Consider the following 19,178-nt stretch of genomic DNA (forward strand, 5'->3'; position numbering starts at 1 on the left):
CTGCATTTAGTTCCCTACTGTATTAGGCTTAGACTTGCGTGTGTGTTTTTTTATTTTGCTTGGTAATTTACTTTGTTCTGTCTGTTATTACTTGGAACCACTTAAATCCCACTTTTTATATTTAATAAAATTACTTTTGCTTAGTAATTAACTTAGAGCAAGTATTAATACCTGGGGGAGCAAACAGCTATGCATATCCCTCTATCAGTGTTATAGAGGGTGAACAATTTGAGTTTACCCTGTATGAGTTTTATACAGAGTAAAATGGATTTATTTGGGGTTGGACCCTATTGGGAACTGGGATCTGGGTGCTGGACACAGGAACACTTCTTAAGCTGTTTTCAGTTAAGCCTGCAGCTTGTGGTGGACATGGTTTAGACCTCGGTCTGTGTTTGCAGCAGGCTAGTGTGTCTGGCTCAACAAGACAGGGCACTGAAGTCCCAAGCTGGCAGGGAAAACAGGCTCAGAGGTAGTCCCAGCACATCAGTTGGCAGTCCCAAGGGGGTTTCTGTGACCCAGCCCGTCACAGGTGTGTTGTAATCTCGTAACTGTTTGCTCCAAAACAAGGCATTCAGCTGTAACAAAACTCCAATGACTCCATCAATAAGGTACAAAACACAGAGGAAAGTGCTGTCCTTACCTCACTGATTTTACGAGCTGAGAATAGAGAGTGCCCCTTGCATGGGATAATCATCACCTTGGTTTGGTTCGGTTTGGTTTGTCATTTAGATCATGATCCTCTTAGGTGCTGATTGCAATTTTTTAAAAAGAAGTGTAATCGTGCTTCTAATTTAAGGGAATTAAATTTAGTAGGTTCAGTGGAAGAAGTGCATTTTAAGGAGGGTTTTTGTGCAACAGCAATACGTGGACATCAGATCTAACTACTGTTCCAACAACTGAGATTGTTTTAAGAGCACCTGGAAGCTTTATTTCATGCAAAAATGAAGTTTGCAATTCACAAAACAAAGTTTTTATTTGAAGAAGAAAATGCAATGAAGAACAGAGCCAGTCTGAAAGGCAAGGCTTCTTTTTTTTTGCGGGGGGGGGGGGGAGCGGGGAATATTGTACTACTCATCACTAAGAATCGGGGAAAAAGTCTTGTTTGACAAAGCAAAGTGTGTGTGAGGTTTTGCAATAATTTTTAAGACTCTTTATTCCTTCAGGTTTCTTATAGTGTGTGTATGAAAGAAAACCTGTACATTGTTTTGTGCTCTCTGTTGTACCCAACTATTTGAATGGATTTCCAAAGTAATTTAGTCACTGGATCTGATACAGAATCTGACATTTCTAATGTAAAGTCTTGAAAAGCAGCTAGACATATACATTTTTTAAATATTGATGTTTGATAAAAATTATAATGTTACCTTTCCAACTCCTCGTGAGAATGGTCATAAACTAACTCTATGGAGGAACTTCAAAGATCTCAATCACCCTCCTCCTTAAAAAGGTTAAAGACAGGCAATGTGCAAAGCATACACTACTACCTATCCTCCTTTGTTCAGATTCTGAGGTTGAGCCAAAGTCTTTCTAGACAGCTTATCCTCATAATGGGCATTTTAACTGTATTAGTTTAGTCTTGGGAAAAGAAGACTGAGCGGAGACCTGATAACAGTCTTCAAATATGTTAAAAGGCTGTCATAAAGAGCACAGTGATCGGTTGTCTTCCATGTCCACTGAAGGTTGGACAAGAATTAATCTGTTTAATCTGTAGCAAAGGAGATTGAGGTTAGACATTAGGAAAAACTTTCAACTATAAGGATAGTTAAGCACTGGAAGAGGTTACTAAGGAGGTTGTGGAATCTCCATCACTGAAGTTTTTTAAGAACAGGTTAGACAAACTTCTGTCATGGTGGTCTAGGTATACTTAGTCCTGCCTCAGTGTGGGCTGGTCTCACGAAGTCACTTCCAGACCTATATTTTTATTATTCTACTGTCAATGATTATATACATCTAGACCCATATGTAACCCAAAGACTTTGTCTCTATTTCTCTGTCATGACTCTCATTTGCAACGACATTTATAGCTAAAAAAAGCTTCCAACAAAATTAGCTGGCCAGTTTTATGCCAAACAGAATGGAAAATTTTGTTTGTGTATTCTGTAAGATGAGCTCCTATCTTTGATGACTCCATGACCCCAAATAATTTATAAAATCTACATTCTTCAGAGTATTGCACTATGTTACCTCCTATCACATATGGTTTGTCTAGATTAACTTGAGACAATGAAACTGCTTTTGACCATTTTGAATGGGAGCAGAAATAGGGACCTATTTTTTTCTGAAAACCTTTGTTTTGTTAAAATATTCCACACTTGACAATCCAACATATGCTTAGACCCTAATCTTCAAAATAAATTTACAATCTTAAATTCGAAAGTAGAATGAAAACATTTAGCTCCCCTCATGTCCAAACTTCTTTTTTTAACAGCTCACCACTGCTAATTATTAGATTACATTCACTTGTTACAGGAATTGTTGTGGCCAGTTGCAGTTCTGTTTTGTCTTTTTCCACAGTACAGACATATCAAGTCACTAGATCATCTGAGAAATTTTTGAGTCAGTTTCAGTTTTAAAATATATTGTAGATACTCTGGGATTATACAGATGAGGTCAGACTTTTGAAAGAGGGACATTCCTGCTGCTGATTTTAACCATCTCCTAGGGTCTAGTGGATGCTAATAAGTAAAATTTCAATCACAAGACAGGAAAATGGAAGACTGGCTTCATGTCAAATAGCTGTAGAACACTGGGTGTGATTAGTTGTTTCATAGTACTGCTTCATCACTTTAATTTAACTGGATTAATACCTGAATATTTGCTATTTCAGAGCATCATTCCAGATTTAACAAACACACAAACTTTTTACCATTTTCAAGAAGCTATGCTCTATATAAAGCAGTTTTGTGCATGCCATTTCCAAGGGCTGTGAATATGTTTTAATTTATTTTAATGACTACTGAGAAGATGAGGATCTCACTCTGTCCATTTGTTTGTACACCTACTGAATTCCAAGCCATAAACTTCTATAAGAAATACATGTTCAAATTGTAATGAATTTCTAATATCACGCTGTTATAACAAGTTTCAGAAATCATAAAATGACTGCTCACACTTCTGATATTGTGTGTGTATGTGTGTAAAAATATGTATCTTGGTCTAAGACCTTGTCGATACCCAGCTCTTTCCTTAAGACTTCCACCCTTCTCCTGCCACTGGGTCAGCTCCATTGAACGGTGGGAATATAAGTGTGGAAGAGGTGCTGGTGGTTTTAGTACCATGCCATTGTGTTCTGGCGAGTGTTAGATGATACAGTGGCAAAGACACCAGCAACTTGTCTATACTTATGCTCCCACCTTTGCTGCCACCTATGGAATTTCTCCAGTGCAACAATGGATACTTTTAAGATAAGAGCTTTGAGTAGACATGGACACATTGAAAATGTTATAGCTAAGCTGAGGATGAGCAAACTCCTTGGTTGTGGCTGTTGCTATTGCTTTCTGAATATGACTTTCCAGTGGAGGAGGATGGAGCTGAGCCACTGGTTTTAAATAGTCTTAGGAGTCTTCTCTTATACCCTCTAAATGCAAAGAAGTAAATTATTGGATCAATGCAACAGTTCATGTTCATAAAAGCCACTGTGATTTGAAGAGACATCTTGAAGGCTTTCTGTGCTGAGCAAGATGGCTGGTACAGTATCTTTCTGATCATGAACTGAATGATATTTAAATGGTAAGGACTAAAGCAAATCACTACTGCAAGGAGCACAACCAATATGATTGTGAAAGCCTTTCTGTGGTGCCCATTCTTATCTGTCAGAGGGTTTTCTTTGGCTGCTCTGCATAGTTTTAGGTTGATCTGCACATAACAAACTAATATAATCCCCACTGGTAGGCAGAATCCAATCATGCAAGCACCCAGAAGGATAAATGGCAGCTTAGGAATTTCTTCAAAGTTGAAATATTCCATGCAGGTCAGTTTATCTCCTATCTTCTTGGTCATGGGCCTGAAGAGCAATGATATTGTCTGCAGGAACACAATGAACCATATCAGCATGCAGATATATTTCACTCGGCTCACTTTCCTAAATCTGCCAAGCCGTCGAGTGTGGACCACGGCGATGTAGCGGTCGACACTCACACATGTCATAAAGTAGATGCCCACATAGGTGTTCATGTAAAAGATGAATGCCGTCACCCTGCAGAACCAGTCTCCAAAAGGCCAGTGGAATTCTAAGATGTAGTAAGCAATTCTTCCCGGCAGAGCAAGTGTGAAAAGGGCATCTGACACAGCAAGGTTGATTAAGTAGAGATCAGTTGAGTTGATTTTCTTCCCTCGGTGGAAGGTGACATAAAGGGCAAGGACGTTTCCACAAGAGCCAAAGACCAGCAGGACAGTGTAAAAGAATGAAAAAATTACTTTAGCTGCAAAGTGGTGGTTATACACGTCGCAGCTGCTTTCATTGCTGTAGGTGAAGACAGTTAGCTGAGATGCAGCAGTAGCAGCACTGGCAGCCATTCTGTGGACTTCTCCTTGGCAGAAGAAAAGACATGACATTAGCAGCTTACTAATAATGTGCACTCTCTGTTTTGACAGATAACAAAACTGCTTAGGCTTTGTACTTCAGTAGACTCTCATACGAAAAGAAGTGAGAGTTCTCATTTGAACAGCGAATTTCCACACGCTGAGTACATTCTGAGCCATGATGAGCAGGTTTAGTCATTTGGGAAACTCAGTTCCTAGTGTAACTTTCTGAACAAAGACTGTGACTTATTTTTTTCTTCAAAACTCTTTAGCTTGGAAACCAATAGCAGGGGGTGTTGTGTCACAGTGTGTCAGAAATTGTTGCTGCCTGTTAAACATGTTTGGTGGATGAGACATGATATCTTTATAGAGAGGGAGATGTAGAATTCAGATAGAAAATTACATGATAGAGGAGGGGAAATTTAGAAGGGGAAGGTCAATAAAATAAAACTTTCTTTCATTTTGACAGCTTGTGCCAGAAAAGGGAGCAAGGATCAAAATATCCATTTGAAGAACCATATCTCTACATTTATTTGTGGTTGTTTAGAAACCTTTTATAATTGCAAACTGTAATACCTATAGATTATATCAACACTATTCCTGAGATGAGTGTATATGTCCAGATCCTGAGTTCTCCACTCAGTTTGAATGTGGTCCTTACTCACCCAAGCACCCCAAGACAACAATGTTCTGTCTTTAGTACAGTTCCTGATTTCCCATTTGCTGCTCTAATACACCAGGGTTCCAGGTTGGCTTGGGAGTCAGTAGCTCCTACCTATACTTTTAGGTGCCAAATAAAAATAGTTGGTATCATTTTGCCAACACATAAAGATTTGGAGACAAATTCAAACGTTGGTTACAGCCAGTCTCCTTTGTTTGCACTACAGAAGTAAGGCCATTTACTTGCACACATTATAAAATGAACCTTACACTACTTCTTTTTTGCTGTGGTTTCCTTTCACAATAGATGCTGCTGAAATTGGATAGGTCCTTACCTGCCTTTTAACCAGCACACTGAGAAAGTTGCCTTCTATCTGCTTATTTGAGGGTCTCTGTAATGGGAAGTCATGTTTCCACACTGCTGCTATTCTTTATGTATTGCTGCTAAAATATAATTATTGTAATTGCCATACTGCGGGGAAATGTATTTTTTTGGTTCTTAACAGTTGATTGGGTCCCAAGCCCACTGGAAAGACTACATCGCAAACCAGTCATTGAACAAAATATCTTCTATTGCATGTGCTTTTTTCTTGTGTCCTCAGTAGGCAGAGAGGGGATTGAACTGAAAACCTACAGCTAACCCCTCCCACCCTGAATTTTGGATCAGCGGTGTTCAGAAGCTGAACCCAGATTTTTCACACCTCTTTTATCTTAGCAGCGTGCTAGCTCAGAACTCCAGATTCGTGCACCCCGAACTCTGAAGGTTGTAAGTTTTGTAAGTTCCACCCATCTCTAATTTTATGGGAGCAAATGTGAGGCTTTACTGTTGTTACTGCTATAGGAGGCAGCATGATCAAGTGTATAGAGCACAGGATGGGGAGTCTGGCTACCCAAGTTCTTTTCTTGGTTCTTCCACTGACCTGTTTCCAGACCTTGTGGAAGTGAGTCACTCCACTGCCCTATGCGTCTGTATCTCCTTCCAGCATTGGTTTGGCCTGTCTGTGTTCATGACCACAGTGTCTTTTGGGCCAGAGACTGTCTCTCACTGCATGCCTACCACAAGGGGTCTCAGCTGGATCTCTAAGTACTACTGTAATACAAATAAATATGAAAAACAAATCGTCTTTCTGAGTGCCTCCATGGGTGGCAGAAGGGCTGTTTCTTTGGTTTCTTCTCTTGCTTTAGCTCTGTTTCCTTATCTTTTTCCTTTTAAACAGGAAACTCTTAGGCGCCACTATTTTGTTTGTATTTACCCTTCATTTTATTCTCTCTCTTCTGCCTTTTTATATATTTAAATGTTGTCTCCTCAGTATTTATCTGGCATGTTACATCATAATGCTCACAGCATCCCTCTGAGGTAGGTAAGAATTATTTCCAGTTTCCACATGGGGAAACTGAGGTACACAAACTTGCCCAAAGCCAAACAAGAAGTCGATGTCAGAGAAATGCATCTTTAAACTTGAATTCTACCCTTCACTTCCCTCATTGTGCCAAAGCACAATGGCTTTACAATAGCATGTGTCTTTAGAAACTGTGTCTCGTCACAGAGGGTCTGTGCAGCAAAATGTGAGCTCAGTGTTGTAGACAATACACAGAACGTGCTCATTTCCTGACTTTGGTGGGATTAAATTAGATCTTTTTATCATGTCACACTTGTGGTTTGGTTTTCTGGTCTTATCACTTACTAATGGTGCTGCTGGGGAGCACCTCTGCAGCCAGGATGCCTGCTGCTGCTGCTGCTGCCGCTGGCACTCGGAGAGTGCACCTTCTCCCCTTGCTCCTAGCCTGACTCCACATGTAGATGCCTCAATTCAATCAATAGTGAGTAGGTGTGTATGTAACAGTGGCTAGGCATAGCAAAGGTAGGCACTGCGCAAACTAACCACACCGCTCTGCCGAAGCAACAGCCTCTCCAGAGCAGAGCTGGTGAATCGTGCCGAAGGCTATCAAAGCCTACTAAAAATTCCCTGAAACATTTTGAAAACACAGCAGATCAGAGTTGACACTTTCCTGGTTACTTGGGAGGAGCAGTGCTGTACAGTAATTCACTTGCATTGTGGAATAGCGCACACACACCCCCCTCCAAGCCAAGATCAAACTGGGAGAAATGCTCTAGGTAAATACCATGTATCCTAGCCTGTGCAAATTCAGCAGATGAAACTTTCAAGCAGTGTTACGTAAGTAATTTTGTAGGTACATTTACCTCTTAATGACGATGGTTACAGTACAGCCTAGTAGAAAACTTGTTTAAAGACAGTCATTCTGCAGAAAATAGACACTATACCATCTTATTAAAACTGGACTGCTGTCTGTTCCCAAAGAATCTAAAATACAATGAGTTAGTTAGAGATGCTTTTTTGATAAGGTCCTATTTAAAAAACCACGTAGTCATTTTTTTCCTTGCACTGCTAAAGTCAGTCTCTGAAAGTACAATACCTGTAAGAAAATAAGACAAAGAGAGCTGGCTTACCAGGGGCTGATGGCCAAGAGGTGGTGATGGCTGTTGAGAAGTTCTTGTCTCAGCTCTTTCTCCTGTGCTATATTAGTGGTACATTTATTAAATGTAATATTCTTCTAATAGTCCCTGAAAAAGTCCCCTTCTAGTGCTTCAGTAAAAACCCTTCTGTGCCTTGCAGCGAGCAGAAACAGAGAGAGAAGACCAAAAACGAAGAATGCTCTGCCTTTCCTAATCTAGTCATCATTGTCTGGGTGGTGACTGAAAGAGAGCCAAACGGTCCTTTGTATCACTTGTCAGCTGTGAGATACTTTTTGCTGGAGAAAGCAGGTAAGTGGTTCTTCATACTCCCCTTCCGCTTCATGCTGCACAGAGCCTTGTGAGACAAGGTGGTGCTCTTTCATCTGGCTTCTCTTTCTAGCACAATAACATTTATGCAGTTCTTTGTTTGCAATTTGTGAGAAAGGAATGAAAAAACCCAGCAAATTCCCCAAGCTGAATATTTTGAAGATTTCATCATTCCTCCCCCCACCTTCTTTTTCTTTTATTACAAGAAATAGATTTCATTCTTGCTCACTAGTTAAGGAAGTGATTTATACCAGAACACTAAACCACAAGCATGTATTGTTAAAGGCTCTAAACTCACCAAAGTAAGGAGAGACTAAAATACTATATATTATCTTTAACATTGTGCTTGGGTTTTGCTTGCATGTGTGCTGTGTAAGACAATGATTGGAGACATGCTGTACTTAGAAGATCAATGAAGTGAGTTAAAGGTGTAATTTGTGCCTTTATGCTTTATGCTGAATTTAGTTGTGTTCTTAAATCACACCCTTAAATGTGATTGTCCCTAGAATTCCCTGATTCCCTGACACTACTGTGAGGTGCCATTAGGACTGAGAGTCAGTCGAAAACTCTAGTGTTACACCAATGCAAAACCTGTGTGAAGAGAGAATCGGGATCAGTAGCTCAGGTTTAATTTGAAAAAATGGAAGAAGCAAGGTGTGTGTGTGCACGCAAATGTGCATGTCCTTCAGATGCATTTGGGTTTGAGGTTCTTTCAAGTGATTCAAGTATGTTAGTAATTTTCCTGACTATTCATTCACAGCACAAGACCACTACAGGGTTCATTCTTTGTACTAATAAAAGCGTGCAGTCTGTATTAACTTACTACACAGTGTGACAGGCATTTAGCAGCAAATGGTGTAGTGTTCTTGACGTGAACAACTTTTTGGGAAATAACTGTGCTTGCCCTGTAGTGGCTTTTAAAATCTGTACATCTTAGCCAACTTTTATTTTGAAAAAAAAAAAGGATGTCAGCGCTGTTCTTCTTCGAGTGCTTGCTCATGTCCATTCCAGTGTAAGTGCACACATTAGAAAGTTTTCCCTCATTGGTATCTATTGGATTGGTTTTGGTGCCCTGTGGAGTCACGCCCTCGTAGCGCTGGCATATATGGCCCTGCAACCTGCCTCTTCCTCAGTTCCTTTTTGCTGCCTGTGAGGGTCACTGGAACTTCAGCTTGTCCTTGCATTCACACAAGTATTTCTCTCAGTGGACTTTAGTTTTCTCTACCTGTATATAGTTCGCTATAGTTGTTGGAATTTAGTTCGTTTAGTAGATTGGAACCCTGCTTACTGGGGTTCCTCCTTACTCAACATCTGGGCATGCCTTGGTCCCTGGAGTTTAAGCTGTGTGTGGCTTGCCACAAGCCCATGCCCATTAGTGATCCCATTCTAGCTGCCTTGGAGTCCCATTGACCAACACACTGCAGGATCTGTAAGGAGTTCAAGCCCCATACCAAGGACAGGGATCAAAGACTCAAATTCCTTCTTACGGAGGCAGCTCTCTGTCCTCCAACAGAGCTGAACCATGCTGACTCGGCACTGAGCACCTCCACCTTGGTGAGAAGCTCTCTGGTTTCTCTGAGGGACAGACAGCACTGCTTTGCCAATCCAGCACCGAGAAAGGACTCTTCTTCTGTGTCCTGGAACTCTCAGCACCATCAGGCATCTCCGGTGCAGAGGAGGCCCACACCTCAACAGGACTTTCAGCCTGCTCCCAGTCATCGGTGCCGAGGAGGAGACAGCAGAAGATGGATGGGGGCACTCCCCAACTCCAAGGTCTGCTGCTCGCAGGGAAGTCAGCAGAGTGTGATCCATGCCAGGCCACTCAGACTCAACAGCTGCCAGCATAGTACCTTTGATTCTGGCATCCAGGAAGGGACCAAGCCATCAGGATACAGCTCTGGCACTACCATCTATGCCAGAGGCAATTGAGGCAGCAAAGAAGCTACCATCACACCCGGTACTGCCGTCCCCCAGGCTTGAACTGGCACCAGAAGCAAGAGCTCCTGCAGCATAAAGGCCTCAGGGGCCTTTGAAAGGGAAACCAGCAATGATGGCAGAGAGCCGTTTGCCTTCTTCTGCTCTCTGGTACCGGTCAGTACTGGAGTCTTATACTTCCCATAGGAAACGGCTTTGATCCAACTGCCATTACCTGATGGCTGACATGAGCCAAGGGTTCCTGCCAATGGCCTGGCCAGCACACTGGCAAATGCTGGTGGCCCTTCTTGAAGCCCTAAGCATTTCAACCAGTCGAGGGGTCACAGTGGAGGAGATCATTCTCTCTATTGTTTCAGCACGTAGAGCTCCCCTTGCCACCATCTTTGGTGCAGAAACCTCAAGCCAGTACCAGGCCCAGCAAGGGACCCCAGAATCCAGTCCCGCTGGATCCTTCCAGGGCCAAGGGAGAACAAGGCCTTGTACCCATACAGGCATCGTCATCTTCCTCACCTGATTAGACGGTAGCAGGCACTTGATTGAGCCCTCTTGGGATGATTCTGGGGCTCACCAGGAGCTCCTCAGAATAGTTTCTCAAAGCCTGGGGGTCTGGGCAGAGAATATCTCTGAAACCTCCTATGCCTTGATGGACATCATGGCCTCTTCCAGTCTGTCATGAGTGGCATTGCCCCAAATGATGTCATTCTAGAACTCATTGAGGCCTTCTGAAAGACTCCAACCTTGCTGCAACCCACAACAAAGAGGATGGAAAATAAGTACTTTGTCTCTACAAAAGGGTTTGTATTTTTATATATTTTGACATAACCTTATTCCCAGATTTGGACCTTAGCGTCCAAAATATGGGGGTTAGCATGAAAGCCTCCAAGCTTAGTTACCAGCTTGGACCTGGTACTTGCTGCCACCACCCAAAAAATTAGAGTGTTTTGGGGCACTCTGGTCCCCCTGAAAAACCTTCCCTGGGGACCCCAAGACTCAAATCCCTTGAGTTTCACAACAAAGGGAAATAATCCTGTTTCCCTTCCCCCCTCCAGGTGCTCCTGGAGAGATACACAGACACAAGCTCTGTGAAACTACGCAGAGTGATTCCCCCTCTCCGTTCCCAATCCTGGAACAAAAGCACTTTCCTCTTCACCCAGAGGAAATGCAAAATCAGGCTAGCAATCCAACACACAGCTCTCCCCTTGATTTCTTCCTCCCACCAATTCCCTGGTGAGTACAGACTTAATTTCCCTGAAGTAAAGAAAAACTTCAACAGGTCTTAAAAGAAAACTTTATATAAAAAGAAAGAAAAAATACAAATGTTCTCTCTGTATTAAGATGATACAACACAGGGTCAATTGCTTAAAAGAATTTTGAATAAACAGCCTTATTCAAAAAGAATACAAATTAAAGCCCTCCAGCACTTACATTCATGCAAATACCAAAGAAAAGAAACCATAGAACTTACTATCTGATCTCTTTGTCCTTACACTTAGAAACAGAAGACTAGAAAATAGAACTACTTCTCCAAAGCTCAGGGACAGCAGGCAAGCAGACAAAAGACTCAGAGACACACTTCCCTCCACCCAAAGTTGAAAAAATCCAGTTTCCTGATTGGTTCTCTGGTCAGGTGTTTCAGGTGAAAGAGACATTAACCCTTAGCTATCTGTTTATGACACGCCCCCCAAATTGCAGACAGTGGGGAAGCTCACTGGCGGCAATTTCCTTCTAGAACTTGAAAATAAACAGATTAATACAACACATGCACCTTTACATATACTACTAAGTATATAACTAACAGACTTTTACATTTTAAGAACACTTTTTAACTACTGGATTCTGGGAAACTCTCACGGGAGAGTGCATCAGCAACTTTGTTAGAAGCTCCTGTGATGTGTTGAATTTCAAAATCAAAATCTTGGAGAGCTAAACTCCAACGAAGAAGTTTCTTGTTGTTCCCCTTGGCAGTATGAAGCCACTGTAGTGCAGCATGGTCAGTTTGTAGTTGGAACCGCCGTCCCCAAACATATGGGCGTAGCTTTTCCAGGGCGTACACAATGGCATAGCATTCCTTTTCACTGACTGACCAGTGACTTTCCCTCTCAGACAGTTTCTTGCTGAGAAACACGACAGGATGGAAGTTGTGATCTGTTGCTTCCTGCATGAGTACTGCTCCTATACCACGCTCAGATGCATCCGTGGTTACTAGGAATGGCTTGTCAAAGTCCGGGGCCCTGAGCACAGGGTCAGACATGAGTGTTGCCTTAAGTTGGGTAAAGGCCTTTTGACACTCATCAGTCCACTTAACTGCATTTGGCTGGGTCTTTTTGGTCAGGTCGGTTAATGGGGCAGCGATTTGGCTGTAGTGTGGTACAAATCGCCTGTAGTATCCGGCCAAGCCTAAGAAGGATTGGACCTGTTTCTTGGACCGTGGGACAGGCCACTTTTGGATAGCATCCACCTTGGCCTGTAGGGGGTTTATGGTTCCTCGACCCACCTGGTGCCCCAGGTAAGTCACTCTGTTTTGGCCTATTTGACACTTTTTGGCCTTAACAGTTAGTCCTCCCTGCCTGATGCGCTCAAAGACCTTTTCCAGGTGGAGTAGGTGTTCGGGCCAGGAGTCTGAAAAAATGGCCACATCATCGAGGTAGGCAACTGCAAATTCTCCCAGTCCAGCTAGTAGACCGTCTACCAGCCTCTGGAAGGTGGCGGGTGCATTTCGAAGGCCGAAAGGAAGGACATTGAATTCATACACCCCCGCATGGGTGACGAATGCTGACCTCTCCTTGGCAGGTTCATCTAGCGGTACTTGCCAGTACCCTTTGGTTAAGTCTATTGTAGAGATGAACTGGGCACGTCCCAACTTTTCCAATAGCTCATCAGTGCGTGGCATTGGATAGTTGTCCGGACGAGTTACCGCATTTAGCTTACGGTAGTCCACGCAGAAGCGTATTTCCCCATCTGGTTTGGGTACCAGAACCACTGGAGATGCCCATGCACTGGTAGATGAGCGGATTATACCCATCTGTAGCATGTTCTGGATCTCCCGTTCTATAGCAGCTTGGGCATGAGGAGACACTCGGTAGGGTGGGGTTCTGATTGGGTGAGCATTACCTGTATCAATGGAGTGGTATGCCCGTTCAGTCCGTCCTGGGGTGGCTGAGAACAATGGGGCGAAGCTAGTGCACAGCTCCTTGATTTGTTGCCGCTGCAGACGTTCCAGGGTGGTTGAGAGGTTCACCTCTTCCACGCCACCGTCTTTTTTTCCGTCGTAGTAGACACCGTCAGGCCACTCAGCATCATCTCCCTGGACTGTAAACTGACAAACCTGTAAGTCTCTGGAATAGAAAGGCTTGAGAGAATTAACATGGTACACTTTAGGCTTTAGTGAGGAATTGGGAAATGCTATGAGATAGTTTACAGTTCCCAGGCGCTCTTGGACCGTGAATGGCCCTTCCCATGATGCTTCCATTTTATGGGCCTGTTGCGCCTTCAAGACCATAACCTGGTCTCCTACCTTGAAGGAACGTTCTCTGGCATGTCTGTCATACCAGGCCTTTTGCTCTTCTTGAGCATCCTTTAGGTTCTCTCTAGCAAGGGCTAAAGAGTGTCGGAGGGTGCTTTGTAGGTTGCTTACAAAGTCCAGAATGTTAGTTCCTGGAGAAGGCGTAAACCCCTCCCATTGCTGCTTCACCAACTGTAATGGCCCCTTAACCTCGTGACCATACACAAGTTCAAATGGTGAAAACCCTAAACTGGGATGTGGTACAGCCCTGTAGGCAAACAGCAACTGCTGCAACACTAGGTCCCAATTATTGGAGAATTCGTTGATGAATTTTCTTATCATGGCCCCCAAAGTTCCATTGAACCTTTCCACCAGGCCATTGGTTTGATGGTGGTACGGGGTGGCAACCAAGTGATTCACCCCATGAGTTTCCCACAGTTTTTCCATGGTCCCTGCCAGGAAATTAGACCCTGAATCTGTAAGGATGTCAGAGGGCCAACCTACCCTGGCAAAGATGTCTGTTAGGGCCAGGCACACAGTGTTAGCCCTGGTGTTGCCTAGAGCTACTGCTTCTGGCCATCGGGTAGCAAAGTCCACTAAAGTCAGTACGTACTGCTTTCCTCTGGGCGTCTTTTTTGGGAAAGGGCCCAGAATATCCACAGCTACTCGCTGAAATGGGACCTCAATTATGGGGAGTGGCTGGAGAGGGGCCTTGACCTGGTCTTGAGGCTTACCCACTCTTTGGCATACCTCACAAGACCGGACATACTTGGCAACATCCTTGCCCATCCCCTCCCAGTGGAAGGACTTCCCCAACCGGTCCTTGGTTCTGTTCACCCCAGCATGGCCACTGGGATGATCATGGGCTAAGCTTAAGAGCTTCCCCCGGTACTTAGTTGGAACCACCAACTGTTTTTGCGGCTGCCATTCTTCCCGGTGTCCACCAGAAAGAACTTCCTTGTATAAAAGTCCTTGGTCTATAACAAACCGGGATCGAGTAGAAGAGCTGAGAGGCGGTGGGGTGCTCCGTGCCGCCGCCCAAGCTTTCTGAAGGCTGTCATCTGCTTCCTGCTCAGCCTGGAACTGTTCCCTTGAGGCTGGGGTCACCAGTTCTTCCTCAGACTGTGGACTTGGGCTTGGTCCCTCTGGAAGCGATGTAGGTGATGGGGTTGTTTCCGTTGCTGGTGAACCGCTCTCCGCTGGTGCACCTGAGGGTATTTCAGGCTCTGGCTGAGCCTTTTGGGTATGGCTGTCTTTTGCTTCTGCCAGTTCTGGCTTGCTGGCGCCCTCTGGCGTTGAGTTTGAAGATGTGGTTGCACTTGCTGGTGCTGGTTGCTGTTCCAGTTCCGGGCCTGGGACTGGAGATGCTGTGGCTGTTTCAGTGGTAGGCATGGAATCCGGGTCCACTGCCTCTGTCTGGGTCTCTGGTAACACAGACGGGGCTTCTGTGGACGGCTCAGGAACAGGAATGGGTCTGGAAGCTTGCCTGGTTTGGCTACGGGTAACCATTCCCACTCTCTTGGCCCGCCTCACCTGGTTGGCCAAGTCTTCCCCCAGTAGCATGGGGATAGGATAATTGTCATAGACTGCAAAAGTCCACATTCCTGACCAGCCTTTGTACTGGACAGGCAGTTGAGCTGTAGGCAAGTCTACAGCTTGTGACATGAAGGGGTAAATTGTAACTTTGGCCTTTGGGTTGATGAATTTGGGGTCAACGAAGGATTGGTGGATAGCTGACACTTGTGCCCCCGTGTCTCTCCACGCAGTAACCTTCTTTCCGCCCACTCTCAAATTTTCCCTTCGCTCCAAGGGTATTTGAGAGGCATCCGGGCCTGGGGATCTTTGGTGTGATGGTGGTGTAATGAATTGCACTCGCATGGTGTTCTTGGGACAGTTGGCCTTGATATGTCCCGGTTCATTACACTTAAAGCATCTTCCATCTGATGGGTCACTGGGCCGAGGTGAGTTACTGGAGACTGGTGAGGTTGAAGAGTAGGGTATCTGTGGCTTTACTTGGGTGGTATGGAGGGTCTTTGGCTGTCCTCGGTTGTAGGGTTTATGGTCTGTGTGCCCCCTGGGGTAATCGTTCCCCTTGACAGTAGCTTTTTTGCTTTCTGCCAGTTCCATCCATTTGGCTCCAATCTCCCCCGCCTCAGCGATAGTTTTGGGATTTCTATCTTGTATGTACCGTGTGATGTCTTCAGGAACACCATCCAAGAACTGCTCCATTTGTATGAGGAGGTTCACTTCTTCCAAGGTTTGAATGTTGTTTCCTGTTAACCAGGCCTCATAGTTTTTTGCAATGTAGTAGGCGTGTTTGGGAAATGACACCTCTGGTTTCCACTTTTGGGTTCTGAAACGCCGACGGGCATGATCTGGGGTTATCCCCATCCTGTATCTGGCCTTGGTTTGAAAAAGTTTATAGTCATTCATTTGCAGCTTAGGCATTTCAGCTGCCACCTCTGCTAAAGGTCCACTGAGGTGTGGCCTTAATTCTACCATGTACTGGTCTTCGGGGATGCTGTACCCAAGACAGGCTCTTTCAAAATTTTCCAAGAAGGCCTCGGTGTCATCACCTGCCTTGTAGGTGGGAAATTTTCTGTGCTGTGGAGCAATAATTGGCGCCGGGTTGTTAGGGTTGGCTGGCACATGCAGCCCAGCTTTTGCCATCTCCAGTTCATGTTTTCTCTGTTTTTCCTTCTCTTCATTCTCTTTTTGTTGTTTTTCCATTTCTTTTTGTTGTTTTTCCATTTCTCGGCGGTGGGCTGCCTCTCTTTCTCTCTCTCTTATTTCCATCTCTGCTTGTTTTATTTCCAGTTGTCGCCTGTGTTCAGCCTCTCTGAATTTGTCTTCGGCCTCCATTTTTGCCTTAGAAGTCATGGTTCCTGTTTTCTTGTGTTGGGGTGCCCTCCGGTGTTTATCTTCTGAACTGCAGGCTCTTTGTTGCCTCCTGAAGTCTGCCTAGCAACAGTGCTTTTTTCCCTTTCTCTCTCTAGCTAATGTTCAATTAAGGGAAACCAGAAAAACCACTTTATTTGCATGCATATAAGTGCTGGTACTTTGCCTCCTAATGGGAGGGCTATTGCATGACAAAAGACCCTTAACAGTCTTCTCGCTTAACATGCAAACCACAAACTGCTAGAGAGAGCAGAAAAAAAAAATTCTCTCTGGTTCCCTTTTAAAACCAACCTGTTTCTCTCTGCTAAAAAACCCTTAGCAGAGAAAAGAAAAATATAATATTCCTACTGGCTTCTGGATTCTGTCTATCTCCCGCCACTGCCACCATGACATAACCTTATTCCCAGATTTGGACCTTAGCGTCCAAAATATGGGGGTTAGCATGAAAGCCTCCAAGCTTAGTTACCAGCTTGGACCTGGTACTTGCTGCCACCACCCAAAAAATTAGAGTGTTTTGGGGCACTCTGGTCCCCCTGAAAAACCTTCCCTGGGGACCCCAAGACTCAAATCCCTTGAGTTTCACAACAAAGGGAAATAATCCTGTTTCCCTTCCCCCCTCCAGGTGCTCCTGGAGAGATACACAGACACAAGCTCTGTGAAACTACGCAGAGTGATTCCCCCTCTCCGTTCCCAATCCTGGAACAAAAGCACTTTCCTCTTCACCCAGAGGAAATGCAAAATCAGGCTAGCAATCCAACACACAGCTCTCCCCTTGATTTCTTCCTCCCACCAATTCCCTGGTGAGTACAGACTTAATTTCCCTGAAGTAAAGAAAAACTTCAACAGGTCTTAAAAGAAAACTTTATATAAAAAGAAAGAAAAAATACAAATGTTCTCTCTGTATTAAGATGATACAACACAGGGTCAATTGCTTAAAAGAATTTTGAATAAACAGCCTTATTCAAAAAGAATACAAATTAAAGCCCTCCAGCACTTACATTCATGCAAATACCAAAGAAAAGAAACCATAGAACTTACTATCTGATCTCTTTGTCCTTACACTTAGAAACAGAAGACTAGAAAATAGAACTACTTCTCCAAAGCTCAGAGACAGCAGGCAAGCAGACAAAAGACTCAGAGACACACTTCCCTCCACCCAAAGTTGAAAAAATCCAGTTTCCTGATTGGTTCTCTGGTCAGGTGTTTCAGGTGAAAGAGACATTAACCCTTAGCTATCTGTTTATGACAATTTGTCCTCCGCTGAGATCGCTAATGGCCAACAAACGGGAGAGACAAGGACAGCAAGGACCTTCCCCCAAGGCCAAAGATACCAAAAAGTTGGATCTCTGGGCAGGAATGTATACTCTACTGGGAGGGCTCCAACTTCAGATCGCCAACCAACAGGTGCTCTTGAGCTGCTACTACTTCAACTTTTGGAGCGTGATGTCCAAGTTCAAAGAGTTGTTATCACAGGAGTCCAGGGACAAATTCTCGGCTCTAGTAGAGAAAGGGGGAGTGGTGACAAAAGCATTCTTTCAAGTAGCCTTGGACATAGCGGACTCTGCTGCTCAAACTGTGGCTTCCACTGTGGTCATGAGAAGAAGCTCATAGCTACAGGCCTCAGGCATCCCTTACAAGGTCTGGCAAACTTCCCAGAGTCTCCCTTTTGAGGGCACATTGCTCTTTTCAGAGCAAACAGATTCAAAGCTCCATAGCTTAGAGGATTCTAGGACTACCCTAAAATCCCTAGGTTTGCACACACCAGCTCCTATGAGGAAGAATTTTAAGCCCCAACCATTGCCCCATTTCTATCAGCCTCAGTCAAAGCAGGACTACAATAAGAGGCAGGGCAGGAGCTATAGGGAGGCCTCCTTCCCAGTTCTCATCGGCCCACGGGTCTGGCCCCACCAGACAATCGTTGGGGTCTAAATAAAGCTTTTGAGAGTATGTTTGAGGACAGCATACCAGGACAGTGTCTGGATCCACCTTCCCCAATTTTTGTGGACCGGTTATCATGCTTCTATTGGCTGTGAGCCCATATCATCTCAGACCACTGGTGCTACGTGTGATAGGACTAGGATACAACCTGCAATTCAGTTCTTCTTCTCCTTCCCACCCTCCCTCCTCGTCCCTCTTCAGGGACCCTTCTCACAAGCAACTTCTAATCGAGGAAGTTCAAACACTCCTGCAAATGGGAGTGGTAGAGAAGGTTCCTCTGGAGCTAAGGGGGAAGAGGATTCTACTCCCACTATTTCCTAATCCCGAAGGCCCATGGTGGTTCAGACCCATCCTGAACAGTTGAGGTGCGAAACCTCAACAGATTCATGAAGAAGCTGAATTTCCACATGGTCTACTTGACCTCCATTATCCCTTCCCTGGATCCAGGGGCTAGTATGCTACCCTCAACTTGAAGGACACTTAGTTTCATATCTCAGTCTTCCAAGGTCACTGGAAATTCCTCCGATTCATTGTGAACCAGGTACACTACCAGTTTGCCCTGCTCCCATTCAGCCTGCGTTGTCACAGCCATCTTTAGGAAGCAAAAGGTTCAGGTTTCTCTCTATCTCAGTGACTGGCTGATCAATGGTCAGACCCACAGTCACCAATTTTTCATTGTGCTGGGGGGTAATCGACCCCCAAGCTCTGCTCCAAGCCCCACCCCCACTCCACCCCTTCCCTCAATGTCACACCCCCACTATGCCCCTATCCCACCTTTTTCTTCCCCATTCTGTCCCCTCCCCTGAGTGTGCCGCATTCTCACTCCTGCCCCTCACTCCCCAGTCTCCTGCATGTCACAAAACAGCTGATTGTGGGAGGTGCTGGGAGAGATGGGGAGTCACTGATCAGCAGGGCCCACCT

General features: G+C 44.6%; 1 protein-coding gene across 3 annotated transcripts in view; it reads right to left on the minus strand.

Annotated features, from left to right (window-relative positions):
- Nucleotides 1-1,815: 1,815 nt before the first annotated feature.
- LOC115654054 (G-protein coupled receptor 183-like) overlaps nt 1,816-19,178 on the minus strand; it is a 51,433-nt gene continuing 34,070 nt past the window's right edge. The window contains exons 1-2 of one of the 3 annotated variants that reach the window (XM_030567998.1): nt 7,652-7,977; nt 1,816-4,526 (exon numbers count right to left, since the gene is read on the minus strand). In XM_030567998.1, coding sequence (XP_030423858.1) covers nt 3,448-4,515 — 1,068 coding nt within the window. In that variant the 5' untranslated portion in view covers nt 4,516-4,526; nt 7,652-7,977 and the 3' untranslated portion in view covers nt 1,816-3,447. Of the gene's footprint in view, nt 4,530-7,651; nt 7,978-19,178 lie in introns of those variants that run through there. The other 2 variants (XM_030567992.1, XM_030568004.1) reach the window with 2 other exon arrangements.

The sequence above is a fragment of the Gopherus evgoodei genome, chromosome 1 (assembly GCF_007399415.2).
Source record: "Gopherus evgoodei ecotype Sinaloan lineage chromosome 1, rGopEvg1_v1.p, whole genome shotgun sequence".
NCBI classification, from domain to species: domain Eukaryota; kingdom Metazoa; phylum Chordata; order Testudines; family Testudinidae; genus Gopherus; species Gopherus evgoodei.